The 15869-nt window shown below is 39.2% G+C and overlaps 1 protein-coding gene across 1 annotated transcript in view; it reads right to left on the bottom strand.

The window, feature by feature from the left end:
- Positions 1-13441: 13441 nt before the first annotated feature.
- The window catches only part of mtpn (myotrophin), a 19465-nt gene continuing 17037 nt past the window's right edge, over positions 13442-15869 (bottom strand). Inside the window, exon 4 of the mRNA XM_005923545.3 lies at positions 13442-14849. Coding sequence (XP_005923607.1) covers positions 14763-14849 — 87 coding nt within the window. The 3' untranslated portion in view covers positions 13442-14762. The remainder of the gene's footprint in view (positions 14850-15869) is intronic.

The following is a 15869-nucleotide window of genomic DNA, read 5'->3' on the forward strand; positions in this document are numbered from 1 at the left end:
AGAAGACAAGAGAACCAACTGCAAAGACAAAGTTCACCATACTTTAATTGATCCGGCCAGTATAAAAGGAAGTGAAACATTGGAACACTTTATTAACATAATAACTATAACTAACTAACTAATTAACTATGAGCCACAGTGGGCGACCGTGGCTCAGGGGGTTGGGAAGCATATCTGTAACCGGAAGATGGTCGGTTCGATCCCCGGGCTCTCTGTCCTGGTCGTTGTGTCCTTGGACAAGACACTTTACTCTACCGCCTACTGGCGTTGGCCAGAGGGCCAGATGGCGCGATATGACAGCCTGGCTTCTGTCAGTCTGCCCCAGGGCAGCTGTGGCTACAACCATAGCTTGCCTCCACCAGTGTGTGAATGCGCTTTGGGTGCCTTGAAAAGCGCTATATAAATCCAATCCATTATTATTATGATTATAATAATTAACAAAAACCTCTGTTTACAACTGAATTACCTGATCATGAAGTGATGTCTGAGACTGCCATTAAGATCCACTGCTAAGGTTTAAAACTTGAGAAATTTGGATAATTATCCATGGTGTTGTCTGTGTATTCATTAGAAAGAAAGAAAGAAATTAAATCCAGACCAGGCTTTTGTTATGTTTGTCAGAGTGTCCCATTACAAGAGTCTGCAATTGAGCTACTTTATTAAGAAGTGTATCAGTGTCTGAAGGACATTAATGTGCTTACTGAGCTGCTCTTAATGAGGCAGCACTCTGCCATGGAGGCCACAATGGTCCTTGATGATTAAGCTCCAGAAAGTTCTTTCTGTCATATTGTTGCATATCCTGAGTGTTGTCTCGCGCGCTCTCTCTCTCTGTCTCTGTGTTGCACGAGTATTTTCTTTGTTCCTTAGCAATTTCTTTGTGTGCTTTTTGCATTGTGAGGACCACAAACATCAGACACGCCTATTAAAATAGAAGGAATATGTGTGGATTCCTAATAATTAAACACAGTGGATAACAGGGAGTAGAGAGCCTTGGGAATTCTGTTTCTCTATTCCTTAGTTGCTCCTTAGTAAGACAGGGGAGAAGACGAAGACTTACTGTCATCTATTGGTGAGAAGAGACATGATCATAATAGATGAGAGCATGGCAGATGCAAACATTAGTCAAACCAGACAACACAAGTGAAGACATAAGCCCTGTCGTTATAGACTTGGTCTCAGCCTCAAGTGCTATCTGTACTATTAGTCACTCAGTTCCCTCTAACACTGTGCCAAGGACAGACACCAGCGCCCTGAGAAAATAAATGAATCAATAAGAAAAACAAAGAAGATCTTTCAAAGATTTCTCAGTACCACAGGCTACAGTTACTAGCACTCCACTGGAGTGTCCTTACTCATTGTGACTAAGAAGAATGGCTGATAGTCCGAAGTCCTTCTTAAGTCTTTGTGACAGAGTATGGTACAGCAAGTTGCCCAGGAAAGTTCACAGCCGTTGTAAATTACTCGGAATGGCCACTTTTTGAAGTTTCATTTATTGATTTCTGGGCATTAGAAAGTAGAAAACTTTAAAACAAGCCAACAGAAGCAGAGCCAGCTCACCAAATGTCTGGTGTTTGGTGCTTGGCAGGCTTGGCGTGAGCTTTTCTGTCTAAAACCCTGCAGATGAGAACAGTGAAACAGAAGTGTGCATTTAAATCTGTCATCAAAACCAACACAGCCAAACAGCTATAGCTGAATACAATTTGCACAGCCGCTCAGTGACCTCCAAGAGGTTTCTGTGGTGGCAAGTTACATTTTTTGCTTCAAAGGCAAAGACTTTAATTCATTAGGTGAGGTAGCTGATCAGCAGCAGAGTTGAGGTTTTTATGAGTGTGCTCTAGAGGATCTGTTTTGGGACTGGAAAAAACCCAACCTGGACCCTCATGTATAAAAGTGTTCTCCCATTCATGCTAGAACTATGTTTTAAGATCAAGGTCAATGATGGGCTTAATATAACAGCTGTCATGAAGAGGTTTAAATACTCAACTCCAGAGACCGGGTAAAAAGTCAAAAAGGCAGACTTTACTTATGATAAAAACAGTTTGACACACAGCTGATCAGTCGAACAGAGCAACGAAACAGAGTCAAGAGGCAGAGTCAAAACTTATGACAAGAGGAAAAAAAGAGTCAGGTGCACAGGATTTATGAGAGGAAAAGAAGGTTTAAATGCTCAACACATGGTATGCTGATGATCTGACAAAGAAAGAGGGAAAATGGCGACTAAATATACACACAGGACAATATGAAACAGGTGCAACACATTTGAGCAGGGCAAGCAATCACACAGGCAAGAACCACCTGAAGGCCTTGAAACGATAAAGTACATTTAAAAAGTTAAACAGGAAACAACAGAGGTGAGAGATAATCATAGCTTGAGAGCTAGGTGGAAACTTGTGCTTACATTTCCATTCATCGATCCATGTTCTGCAGGCCAGCCCAGAGATATAATCTCTCTAGTGTCCTAGATTTACCCCTGGGCCTTCTCCCAGTTGGATAAGAAAACCTCACCCAAGAGGCACCCAGGAGGCATCCTAGCCAGATACCTGAACCACCTCAAATGGCCCCTTTCGATATGGTGGAGCAGCTCACCACAGCATCCCTCTCAAATGACTTAAGTCTTCACCCTCTCTCTAAGGGAAAGGCCAGCCACCCTTCAGACAAATCTCATTTCTGCTCTGTGTGTCCGTGACCTCGTTCTTTCGGTCACTAACCAAAACTCATGACCATTGTTGAGGGTATTGGATATATATAAACAAGAAAAATCGACGATACGCTTTTATGCTCAGCTCTCTCTTCTTCACGAAGGCCAGTACAGCGTCTACCTTACTGTGGACCCTGTGGGCCTTCTCTTTAAACTTACATTTATTTCATAAAATACTGAGCATAAAAAAAACACATGCCATAGCGTATTATATCAGCTAGTTTACCCTCCAAAGTGGACATAATTTATGATATGAAAGTCTTGCTGTATGAAGGAATACCTGAATTATGATAAGATATGACAGGAAGATAAACTCATTAGTACAGTATTCACAAGGATATAAATCAAGTGAACCAAAGTGTCGGCTTCTGTGTATCAGTGTCTGCTGATCATTAGAAAGAATGCAGGTTTAAGGCACATCCACATCGATCCTTTCAGACCAGAGGCTGCTTTTGTCTTCTATATATAGTTTATGCACCAGACAAAGAAAACCCATTGATTCATGCTCTTCATGACTAATTTTCACCCCGCCATTAACCTGTCACAACAGCAACCAATATTTGGAGCAGGTGGCACTTTGCTTCATCTTCAGCTATCCAATTGTGGTGTCAGGAGTAAAAGTAACCCACTTTGGCTTTATTTTTTTGTATTTTACGTGACAGAAATGTGACTCAGAGCAGTCTTTCATAGCCTATAGCCTCTGCACTTCAAGGTTCGATTGTCTGAGTCTTCTCTCTGCAAATGCTTTTTTATTTTTTCTCAGACTATTGCTATAAATCGTATGCCCTGCTCATTCTAAAATGCAGTTTAACAGCAATTCAGCATTGTGGTCCTGTCTCCAGGCTCCATGGAAGTGAAATACTATCTTGACAAGTAACTTTTAGATAGACAAGGTTTCATACTCCTCTGTGACAATCACAGAGGAATTGGACCCAAATGCAGGACACACAGAGAGGCAGAGGAAGTTCCAAAAAAATCTAAATCTCCAATCTACTGTACAACAACCAGGAATCATACATGTACAGTAAAGATTATCAGTCATCAACCGAAGCAAGCAAAGTCAGCAAGGGGCTTTCATAAACAGGCTGAACCCATATGGCAGAAAGTCAAACAGAAACAGAGATGTCAAGATAAAACAGGAAGTGACTAAACAGAAACATCATGAGAGTAACATATGTAAGGAAACAATTGCCTTAAATTAATGGGTGAGCCTACCTTGTTAGACCTTGCAATCAGGAATAATGTTTATTTAAGACATTACCTGATGTTTGATTATGTAGTTAAGATACACAACCTATACAAGCAACCTTTAAATCTGCTTATATTTGACTTATGTGCGGATGAATTACTCCACATTGTTATTGTGTGGCATTTTAACACATGGACTGAAGCCAGAAATGTTTCTTGGCACTACCCAACCGAGTCTGACGCTATCAAATTAGACTTGATGGGACTTGAACTGATCCTGAACCTGCCAGCTCCTTGATCCAAAACCCATGCAATGACAGATTGTGCTGATTTGACCTGATGTAGGAAGTGCATGTAACATTTCATTACAAGCAAGTGGAAGTGAAAGTGTGCTCTGCATCCTGCATGCCCTACTACATGGTATTCCCAGCAACAATAACATGACTGAAGCTGATGATGTCCTTCTCTTCGTGCAGGATCTGTAAAAGGTCAACTGGTCGTGACCTGGTTAACATGACATTGTCCGGAGTTCATGTATGAAAATGGCATTAGGGCAGTTTGAGCAGAATTGAAGGTGAGCCAGTATGATTGAGCTCCGATAAGTGGTGAAGGGGAGAGTGGGGATAGAGGCGGGGATCAATTTGCATATTCATGATTCACACATACTAATGAAGTGTAAAGTTACATTTAAGCCATTTTAAAGCCTGAAGGGAAATGTAAAAACTCCAATGTAATCTGATGAAGAGATGAGTTTGAGATGAGTTTTAAAGCTTTTAATGAATACTAGGCAAGGGACTTGCACACTAAGCCATCTTATTTATTGAAATATGAACCCTGCAAAAGATTTTCCTGTACTTATTATATTTGTTACAGGATCTTAATGCTTCAGAGGTTTATTGCATCAATGTTTACCTGGATCTGTGGAGAGAGTCAGCTGGATTTGCAAACAGAGGTAAGCTAAATACAGAAGAGTATCAGTTATCAAGTATTAATGTTTATTTTACTGTTTAAAGTGATCTGTTTTATACTCTTGTGTCCTAGGTTCTTGACTCCTTATCTCTACCTTGTACAAGCTGTCTGACTAAAACAATATCACTCCTTTTTACATTCACTGGCCACTTTATTGCAGATTCATTTGGCTGGATATGTAGTGAAACTGTAAATATACTGTTCCACTACATCTCAAAAGTGTTCACTGGATTTAGATATGGTGACTGTGTAGGTCATTTGATTACAGTGAATTCATTATGTTCAAGAAACCAGTCTGAGATCATTTGAGCTTTGTGACAAGGTGCAACATTCTGTTGGAAGCAGACATCAGAAGATGGGTACACAGTGGTCACAAAGGGATGGACATGGTCAGCAACAATACTCACGTAGGCATGTAAGAGCTACTCAGTTGGCTCAAATTGGCCAGAAACATAAATGTCCCACACACTTACACCAGCATCAAGAGTTAAGTCGACAAACATAATAATGACCCTCCTATTATTCCCAATTAAAACTTTCCTACATGCATTGTGGTTACATTGATTTTGCTGCAAATGGCTGTTCAGCTAAAAAAATATGAAACAAGGCATCTTGTGGGGTTTGGATCCAGCTCATTGCTCACTGGAGTACAAACAAAGAAGGGCTGATAATTAAACAGTCTGTAACAAAATTATGGTTATACAAATGTATATGAGAGCACTACAGATTGCTTTAAACGTCTATTGCGGTTTTCTGTGGAGAAGCCCACTTTTTCATTTGACAGCTGACAAATGAAAATTCAAAATGCAGAAGTTGACTTCAGATAAATTTTAATGAAGACAAAATTCTCCTCCACGCATCAGTTCCTCTACTCCTCAGTTTCACTTCATACAGATGCAAGAACAAAATGCACACAGTAAATTTGCATGACACTATCCACAGCTCCTTTAAGTTCCTCTAAATATAAAAATAGCTGGCACTTACAGTTTCGTAAGTTTACTGCCAGCTTGTGGCCACTTAAAGTTTGGAGAATATGCAGCACTTCAGTAGGCTCTAAAGGCCTGCAGAACATTCCTGCAGAGGTTTTGCTTTGTTTGCTTTTAATGCTACACATTGTCATAATTGACAGGGTTCTTGTTGGGTGATTTATCCTAAACTACATGTGGGGGATTAGTTTTCTATTACTTGGTCAGCTTAAGATGGTTTTTCCTGTTGCTGAGTGGGTTTTCCATCAGGTGCTCCAGTTTCCTCCAGCAGTCCCAAGACTGGCATGTTAGTTAATTGGTGGTTCTAAATTGGTCGTAGGTGTGGATGTGAGTGTGAATTATTGTCTCAGTTTGTTAGGCCTGTGGGTGACTGGTGACCTGTATCCTTGCCTCTGAGCTCCACTGCCCTAGTTGGAGAAGATGTTATTAAAAACAAAAAGTGTAAATGAGAAGAATAAATGGTGAGAAAAACATATGAATGTGTCTGTATTGCATTAATTTTAAATAGAATCTCCTCTAAACTTTTTACTCACACACCTTCTAGAAACAAGTCTTTCGTCTCAGCAGTCATTTAGGCAGTGCCGTTTTGGGGGAGGTTTTAGTTTTTGTAGACCCTATCTAAATGAATTAGGGGGAGAGCCAAAACTTCAATTTCAGTGGTCACTGGGACATAACAATTAAACGTCTAGAAGAAATGACAGCTTTTGGGGCCTAAATATGAAGCCAATGCATTAGTGCCAAAAAAAAATTGCACTTAATCTAATGGCCACTTGAATTAGGTTCGAAACATAAATCAGTCCCCATAGACTCCGAAATGACCAACTTTAGAGCATTTTGAGTGGACGACTTGTACAGCTTGATGCAAAAATGGTTTTAGCATCTATATAAAAGTTCCCTCTTTAACAACAGAGTTTCTTTCTTCTAAAAACACATCCATTTGAATATTAGTGAGGGCGCGGAAATTAAGGGGTATGACTGCTTTGACTGTCAACTGTCAAGACAAGGGGAGACGTAGCCCATCCTAAGACTCATCTGCTAATTTGCGTCACTGACCTTTCTGCCTTGTTTCTACTAGAGCTTTCTGAACACGTCTCTAACTTGTGCTTCAGTTTTGGTGAGTGAGATCATCTGAAATAATTGGAATAATCTGCTACATTTTATTTGTGTGCCATAAAGATTCAGCAGCAGTGAAATTTATGAATACAGTTTGCTAACCAACTTTGCTAACCCTATTAGCTCTGATTAGCATTCCACCTTCTCATCCAAATGTGGTCATTTCTAGCTTTGAAAACTAGCCTGCAGCAGGCAGAATGCAGCATTAAGACTTTAAAACCAACTAGTAAACATGGGGCTATATTCATCAGCTTAGGATCTACATCTGCTAGTCAAATGTTTTTAAAAAAGTGATTTACTTCGCCCAAAATTAAGTTGAAAGAATATCCCTGCAGGTCTTCCTTCTACTGCACATACTTATTCATACAATATTTCCAGAAAAATGTACACCTTGGAAATATTAGAAAGATACACCTGCTAACAAATGGCTGAAAGTCTGTGTATGTATCACATTTGTTTATACTTTGTCACCTTTCCAACTGAACTGATTGTATTAACTATGATGAACTTGTTCTCAAGCAAAGTTTTACCTTTTTTTTTTTTAGCTAAATATATACAAACTAATGTTAAAATCAATCTTTGGTGTATTTCCTGTTTTGTGCTTTTCTTTGTTAGTTTTTTTTTTTACTCGAGAATCCACCATTACTAATAAACTTAGCTAAGAAATTACTTTTAATTCAAGGCAAACAAGTAAGTGACTTCAATCAGGAGTTTGTTTCAACAAAACAACAAACTGCTGACAAGAACAAATTGGAGCTACAGGGAATAGACAGTGAACCGTGAATTGAAATACTGCCTTTTTATCTTTAGGCTGCTGGAGACTACATGCTTTACAATATAATTTAGTTTGCAACCAGGGGGTAAAGCCGCTTCTCAGTGCAAAAACCTTATGAAGCCTAAATGTCCATTAAAAACTGCACCTAAAGCTAGACTAGTCTTCTCGAAAACAACATACACAGGATCACCCCAATTCAGTTGTTTAATCAAAATACACATTTGGTGAGTGAGCATCAGTTTATTGCATCCTTTCGATCTGATAGCTGATTTCATGGTTGGCTTGCCTTCAGGCCATGTGACTGCTGAAAAAGTACAAAGAACTTATAGATTTGCTGAAAATCAGTTAAAAGCTAAGATAATGCATGAGGCATGGAGTCAATAATAGATTATAAAAGAGAGAGAGAGAGGTACCCAAAAGGCAATCAGAGTCTGTATTAATTATGCTAATGATTTGGATTTGCCACTTCATTAACCACCATTTTGAGCTGGTTGATCACAAGGGTAGCTCTGCATAAATTCTCTGTGTGTGGAAAAAACAAACACATGACAGTCAGAGAGACTGTGTGTGTCTTTGTGTGTACTTGTTCACGCGCATACGTGGGCACACATGCTAATTATCGTAATTACTGTAAAGACGCTCGGATTTCAATTAGGTTCTATCCCTGAATGTACGTGACTGATACAGTATAAATTTCCCCTGACTGGCAATCCGTCATTATCACAAATGTTTTTAATTATTTCTTACATGTTGCTTTCTATTTAAATGCAAACACTGGTTGCATAATTATTCATGGAAAAAAATCCCACTATTGGTTACGTTAAAAAGAGAGAATTCAGTTGAACCCATGTATGACTTCCAAATGCCTCTTTCTTATATGTCTGAGGCAACCTAGGTCAAGCAGTGAGTTTGTGATTTTTCTGACTTTTGGAAAACTTGTGTGAATTTTAAGTTACATTTGTGGAATAAAGAAATACAAAAAATGAAATGAGGGTGACAGATTAACACATTACAGGAGCACTGTGCCACATACAGAGTGACAAGGCCAAACTAATAACCCTAAACAGGATTAGTGTTGTTTTGAAAGCCCGTGGATTGTCCGGGGATCTTGTACAGCCTGTAGCGAACAATTCAAAAATCAAATGAAAACGTATTGCCGTTTATTCATTTGACATTTATTGCGAGCCTGAATCGCATGCTTTCTTTTGCAGCCCTCAATAATATTTGCTGGCGCGACAAAGACAAAGGGAAAAATTGGCTCTTTTAAATTACAAGAATGTAACTGTCAGCCCTGAGCCAAGAGCAGACCTCAGTTTTTCCTGGTCGTTCACTTTGAAAGTGATTTAAATGAGCAGAAATAAGATGTTACGGGTCGGAGGGTGGAAGCATGGAGATGAGGCTGTCAAAATGTGGCCAAGTCATTTTATCTTGACGTTTGCCCACACGGCAGTAATTGATTTGTCTTTGTTCGCAGGCGTGAGCATGCAAACATGGAAAGTGGCCTACAGAGGCATGTGCCTTTCCTGTTATATAAAGCACTGCAGCTTTCAGCAACATCTCTCAGTCTCCACCTTCCCTCCAGGTGTGCTCATTTGACAGGACCTGATCTCTTGTAGCTCTTCAGTTCAGGATACAACTCAGTTGCTCTGTCCCCGAGGTTTTTCCTGCAGGTCCATCATTACTAACCTTTGTCGTGTAAACAAGCAGTGTTTAACCTTGCATAACTTTTCAATTCTGCTTGAGCTCAAGTGTTTCACATTAATATAGATGGATATGTGTAGGAAATAACTCACAAGACATCTAGAAATGTCCATTTTTTATGAGTGATGGTTTTCTTCAAAATTTTTGTCAGTTTAAAGTTTATGCTACAAGTAATCTTTAAAAAAAATCAATCAAGTGTTGTGAAAAGTAGTTACTATATATACTTTTTTTTTTTTTTTTAAATGTGAGTGAGAGATTGTCATACAGAGCCGATGATGTTTAATTTGAATATACCCCGGGGAGTTTTTGATACCAGTAGCATAATGGAGCTGTTTTTATATGAGGATCCTGCTGGCTGAATGACTGAATGTAAACAGTTTGAATTTCATTTACATGTAAACTCAGACAATACCTTAGATGGAATTTAACCCACGACGTGCACTTTGGTTGCTGTTAATAATGAGGAGTTAGGAAAGTAGCTTATAGATAGGCATATGAACACCAGTGCCACGTCACACGAAGGCTGAACTTAATTTATATGTAGGAACAACAGCTTAGTACTTTCTTGGAGTAGTTTTATGTCAACTTTGGGTAAGGATTGTGATCCAAAAACCTTTGTTTTACAGACAGTGGTAGATGCTGAATAATGTAGCAGTACTCAATCACAATTAAGGGTAATTTCACTGACATTTGTGTACAATGGTTTGGCCTTTGGTATGATGAAACATTAATTTAATTTGTGATACGGCTGTCACACTAAATGATGAAACTGACCGTGACAATAGTTGGTATGATTGCTATAATTTGATGGTGGATGACCGGATGAGTGCATTTTCTGTATCAGAACTGCCTGTCCTGTTATTATAAAGAGTTTATTTGAATCCAGACATTCAGACAAATCTAGTGGGAGTCAAAATCAGTCCATGATTCATAATGGAATTGCTCGAGGCGATAGATTGGTATGGCAACAAAGATTAGAGTGTGCAGTTTTTTATATTTGTGACAGAGTTGCTTAAGTTCACAAATACTGATTAGATTGCCCAAGGCTACAAGAAAAACCAAAGGTAAAATTTGTCAAACAGCATGATATTCCTTGTACTAGAAAATTACCGCAGTTATTCATATAATCCCATTAAACTAAATAACAGTGGAATGACAGTTTTTGTTTATGTAAAATAAATAGACTGGAAAAAGGAAAATTAAAGTATGGCAAGACCCCTTTTCTCACCCAATAACCCTATACGAGGCTTGCCATCCATCAATCCATCTCCTGCCAGGGCCAGGCTGCAGGGGCAGCAATCTAAGCAGAAAAACCCAGACCTCCCTCTCCCCAGCCACCTCCTCCATGGGAACAACACGGTATTCTCAGGCCAGCAAAAAGATATATTCTCTTCAGCATGGGTCTGCCCGGGGGCCTCCTCCCAATAAGACATACGAACACTGCCCAGGAAGCATTCTAAACTGGAACCAACTCAGATGGCTCCTTTCCATATGGAGGAGTATTGGCTCTAGTGAGTCCCTCACCAACTTGTGTAGATCAACAGGTAAATAAATAGCTTTGCTTTTATGCTCACTTTTCACCACAACAACCATGGCCTCAAACTTGGAGGTGCTAATTCTCATTCCTGCCCTTTGACACTAGTCTACGAACCACTCCAGTGCAAGCTGGAGGCCACCACCTGATGAAGCCAACAGAACCACATCAGCAAAAAAAAAAAAAAAAGTAGAAACAAGATCTTGAGAACACCAAAGTGAAAACTGTTGACCAACCCATAAAAAATATGTACAGGACTGCTGACAAAGGACAGCCCTGGTGAAGTTCAACACCCACCAGGAAGTCTGACCTATTGCTGGCAACGCATACTAACCTTTCAGTCTGGGGTACAGGGATCAAAAGGCTCATAGCAACAGGCCAGAAACCCCATACTCCTATGACATATCCCACAGATACCTTGAGGGATGCTGTTGAATGCCTTCTCTAAGTTCAACTAATAGGCAGATGCCCCTACTGTAGACCTTTCCAGGCAGGCTGAGTAGTGTGATCCCCCTATAATCAGCATACACCCACCAAACTTCCTTTTTAACCTCCTAGGACCTGGCGTCCACATATGTGGACATCACATTTTGGGTTATTTAGACTAAAATACTCAATTTTGCTCTACATGGGCCTGATATCCATTTATGAGGACATTATGCTGCTACTGTTCTATCAAAATTTTAAACAAATATCCTCATATGTGGATCTTATTTTTCTTAGAAACAAAAATAAGGTTAAAAAAATCTGGTAATTCTTTGTTTTTACATTCATCAGGCCCTAATATTCCCAAATATCAAAGAGAAATTAAAAATGCATGTCGTGGAAGAGTTCGGGTCTTAGGAGGTTAATGATGGGAACCACCACCCCAGTCTGCCACTCCAGAAGCACCGTCCCCAGATCAGAATACTTTATTAATCCCTGAGGAAATTATCTAATTATTGTTTAATTATGTTATGTATTTATCTCCATGCAGTGTTGCAGAGGTGTGTCAACCGAGACACTTGGACAACATCCTAGACCTTAAGGAAATATGAGCCAATCTCACCCACTCCAGTGGCCCACCAGCAAATTGGCTAACTATCTCGGTAACCTCGCTGCTAGTGATGGGTGAGCCATCCCCCTTAGTTCTAGACTTTGTTTCCTCTATAAAAGGAGTGTCAGCAGATCCCTGGGAGTATTTCTTTCACCACCTGTCTATATCCTCATTCGAAGTCAACAACACCACACATGCATTATACACCATGTGAGTAGAACACTGCCAAAAGTTTTGAGTTGGTGACCTCTGTGCACTATACACTTCAGCATTCACTGATCCCACTGTTATTTTACATGGCCAACCACTTCTTAGCTGACTTGCTGTCATTCCCAGTCACTTCCAGTTTGTCAAAATACCACTAACAGTTTACTGCAGAATACTTAGTAGTGAGAAAATTTCATGACTGGAGTTGTTGCAGCTGTAGCATACTATCATGGTACCACACTGGCATTCAGGCTATGAGAGCGATCGACTCTTTCACAAAGGTGCTTGATTTTATACACCTGTGGCCATGGAAGTGATTGGAATACCTGAATTCAATGATTTGGGAGAGTGAATAAATAATTTCACAATATAGTGTAGCTGCCTAAGATGATGAGCACTCTAACATTAGCTACTAAGGAGAGGCACACTAGTTCTTTCAAATTTTTAGCTCATTTTCCAATTATCCCACTTTGTTTACAGATCTTCATTCATTCTATTAACCAATTATCACAAGTTAGGGAAATGAGTGCAACTAGAGTCCATCCTGTCTTCTGTGCTTGTACTCTATTACAGCCATTACTTGTGTAGCGCTGACTCTACTGCCACAAGGATTTTAACACATGCAGCAGGTAATATTTAAGGTAAGCTAGTTTTACCAGGACAATCAATGACTGTTTGATTACTTGGCATTATACTGTGAAAGCTCTTTGTGCTGATTGCACAAATCAGTAAATTACGTTAAGTTTCTGCAAGTCCCAAGATAATGCATTTAATGTAATACTAACTTTCAAATCCTAAAAACACCAATATAGAACCGTATCACTTTGATGTTTGCTGAGGTGTTGATGGCTGCATCACACATATAAATGTGGTTTTCGTATCAACAAGTCTGTGAAGAGCATCCCTCTTGGTAAAACATTCTGCTGAAGTCAACACCTCAACAAGATTTTGTTACAAGCAGCACTGTGGTGTCAGCAAATCCCATCTTGAGTGAATTCAGCATAAAAATCACAGTAATGCCCTCATCTAATCCAACTTAAAGGTCACCACAGTGCACAACAGAAATGTGAGAAATTTAAGGGAATGCGTTTTGCCACAGAAAATGTGCTTCTGCTTTAGATAATAAAGAAAGCATTCTCACAGCTGACCCATCATTAATCTTAAACATCTTTTTGACAGTCCTTTGCCCTTTCCCTCTCCAGTTTACAAGGAAAATGGATACTGATGACAGATGTGTTTTTTTATATTTTTATTTGTTTTTACAGACTTTTGTCACAACAAAGTCAGCAAGAGCATTCTTTTTTTTGTCTATTGCATTGTTGTAATTTGTTTGAAAGCAACCAAGAGGACAGTGACCATTTCATAGCATAAAAGCAGAGGCAGTTTTGACATGCAGCAAAACAGGCAGGGCTTTGAACCGAAAAAACGAACAAGGCAAGGGGAATAAAAAGAAAACCAAAAAAAACAAAAAAAAAAAAAACCCTACCAACAACTTTCAAATCTGACTCCTATTAACCCATCACTTACAACTCTTAGAGCCCATTAGTTACAAAATACTCAGAGAAGCTGCAAGAAAAAAAAAAAAAGAAAAAGGGAAAAGGAGTTTTTGCTCTGAACTCTCACCCAGGGGCGGCAAAATGAAGAAAGTTCTAAAATATCTAATCCTATTATGTGCTGTTAACATTGCTTCAAAAGGGATTGAGTAACACGTTTGAAAATTGCAACATTCAAGTCATTCTAGTTAGCCAGCATGGTGATTGGTCAAAGAATAGAGAATACCTTAATGATGTAAAATTTGTGGAAAAAACACCATTTGATATGTAAGTGATACATCACCAAGTAGAAAAGAAAAATCTGACCTCTGCAGCTCCCTCAGCCAACATCTCTAAAATATTAAGCTTAGATTTGAGGGACAATTTGATCTATCTATAAAAAAAAATTAAAGTACAGGAAGAGGCCACACATAATGAAATGTTAACATAATTAAACTTAATCTTTTTAGTCTTATCAAGTATAGTACAGTGCAAGTAATGTTCATGAGAAACCCTGGCCATAAAATACTTAAACTGTGAAGTTGTAAAAATATTAACACACTACTGATCCATTACAATTTAATTTCAGTATGTTTTTACAACACAACTGCAAAAAAAAAAAGAAAAAAGAAATGTGCATTTACTCGTATATGACAGCTTTGTGTTTGTGTTATAGAGTCTGTTACTAATCTGAGCAGTGTTAAGATCCAGGTTCAAGAGCACTCCCCAAGTGTTTGGTCCCTAAGGGAGACATAACTGACAAGTCCTTCTGTTAAATGGCTAAAAACAGAGGACTAAGGGGGAAAAAAAATCCTATCCCAAAAACCTGGGGAAAAGAGAAATTACAATGTAAGGAAGACCACTAGACAGACAAAATGAACCTCCAACAAACAGACAAAAGCATTGTTGAGACAGAGGTTGATCAGGGTCAAAGGGGCAAGTCCATCTTCTCTCAGGAGATCACTGCATCCATTTGAGTGCCCGTTCATACAGCTGCCCAGCCACCTCCCACACTGTGGTGTCTTACTTGAGCAGAGCTTTTATGGGCTCAGTAGCAGCAGCTTCAAGGGCAGTCATGCCGTCTGGTGATTTTTGGTCTTTGTCAGCTCCCTGTGGAGGAGAGGGGACACAATGTTTACTTGGTGCCTCAAACTTTAGTGACATCTGCTCAAACGTGACAGTCAAATAGTGCATTGATAATGCCGCCGTGAACAATGTCCAAAGCTTGCGTGGCTACTTAAGAGCCATACAGAACTAGTCAGACCCAAACTCCTTCATACACACTTCTTATTCGTTTTACCCACATCTGAAGAACTGGGAAGATTAAGGAAACCAAAACAAGGGATTAAAATCGAAGCATAGTTTTTGGACACAAATTGCACCAGCTGTGATTTAGTTTTCAGAGCTGAACTGTGTACTCCTCAAAAACAAAACTGTTGGCCGAGCACTGAGCCTTGAGTAGATGCATTTGGAAGCCAAGCTAAAGCGAAATCAGAAGAGGTTTGTTCCAGAAATGGGAAAAGCTCAGTCTGGGGGGGGGTGCATGCACACCCCTAATGAACAAAATCATTAACATCAGGAATCAGTTGATAAGATTCAACTGGAAAGAGGCCATGTTAGTTATAAAGTATCTCACAGGTTCAATTGTTCTGGTGTACAAATGCATCTTTCACTTTTTGAGAAAGACGAGTGAAAAACTCATAGACAAAAGTTACGGTAGTTGCCAAAGGAAGAGAGACAAGACTTACTTTAGACTAGCCCCTTACTCATTTGAGCTGTGATAATATGTGTATGCTGACTCTGACACTGTGGCTGTGTAGTTATTGTTATACTTTTCTTTAAGCTGCAGGGAGTCCACCCGGAAGAGGCATGTATATTTGGTTTAGAGCTGGGCGATATAAGATTTTTTCATATCACGATATGTTTTTGTTTTTTTTTCATTTCAGGCGATAACGATATCTATCACGATATAAGCCAAATAACTATATTTGTAAGATTTAAATGTGCCGTTGCTCACAAGTAAAATGTGAAATAATCAGCAGCTTGTTTTTATTTAAATATTTATTTCCCATAATAAGTTTAACAGGGTAGATGTACTTAAGGAACATGAGACTTTTTCAGATAAATAAA

Source organism: Haplochromis burtoni, unplaced genomic scaffold (genome assembly GCF_018398535.1).
Source record: "Haplochromis burtoni strain Fernald_Lab_line unplaced genomic scaffold, NCSU_Asbu1 Contig_49, whole genome shotgun sequence".
NCBI classification, from domain to species: Eukaryota; Metazoa; Chordata; class Actinopteri; order Cichliformes; family Cichlidae; genus Haplochromis; species Haplochromis burtoni.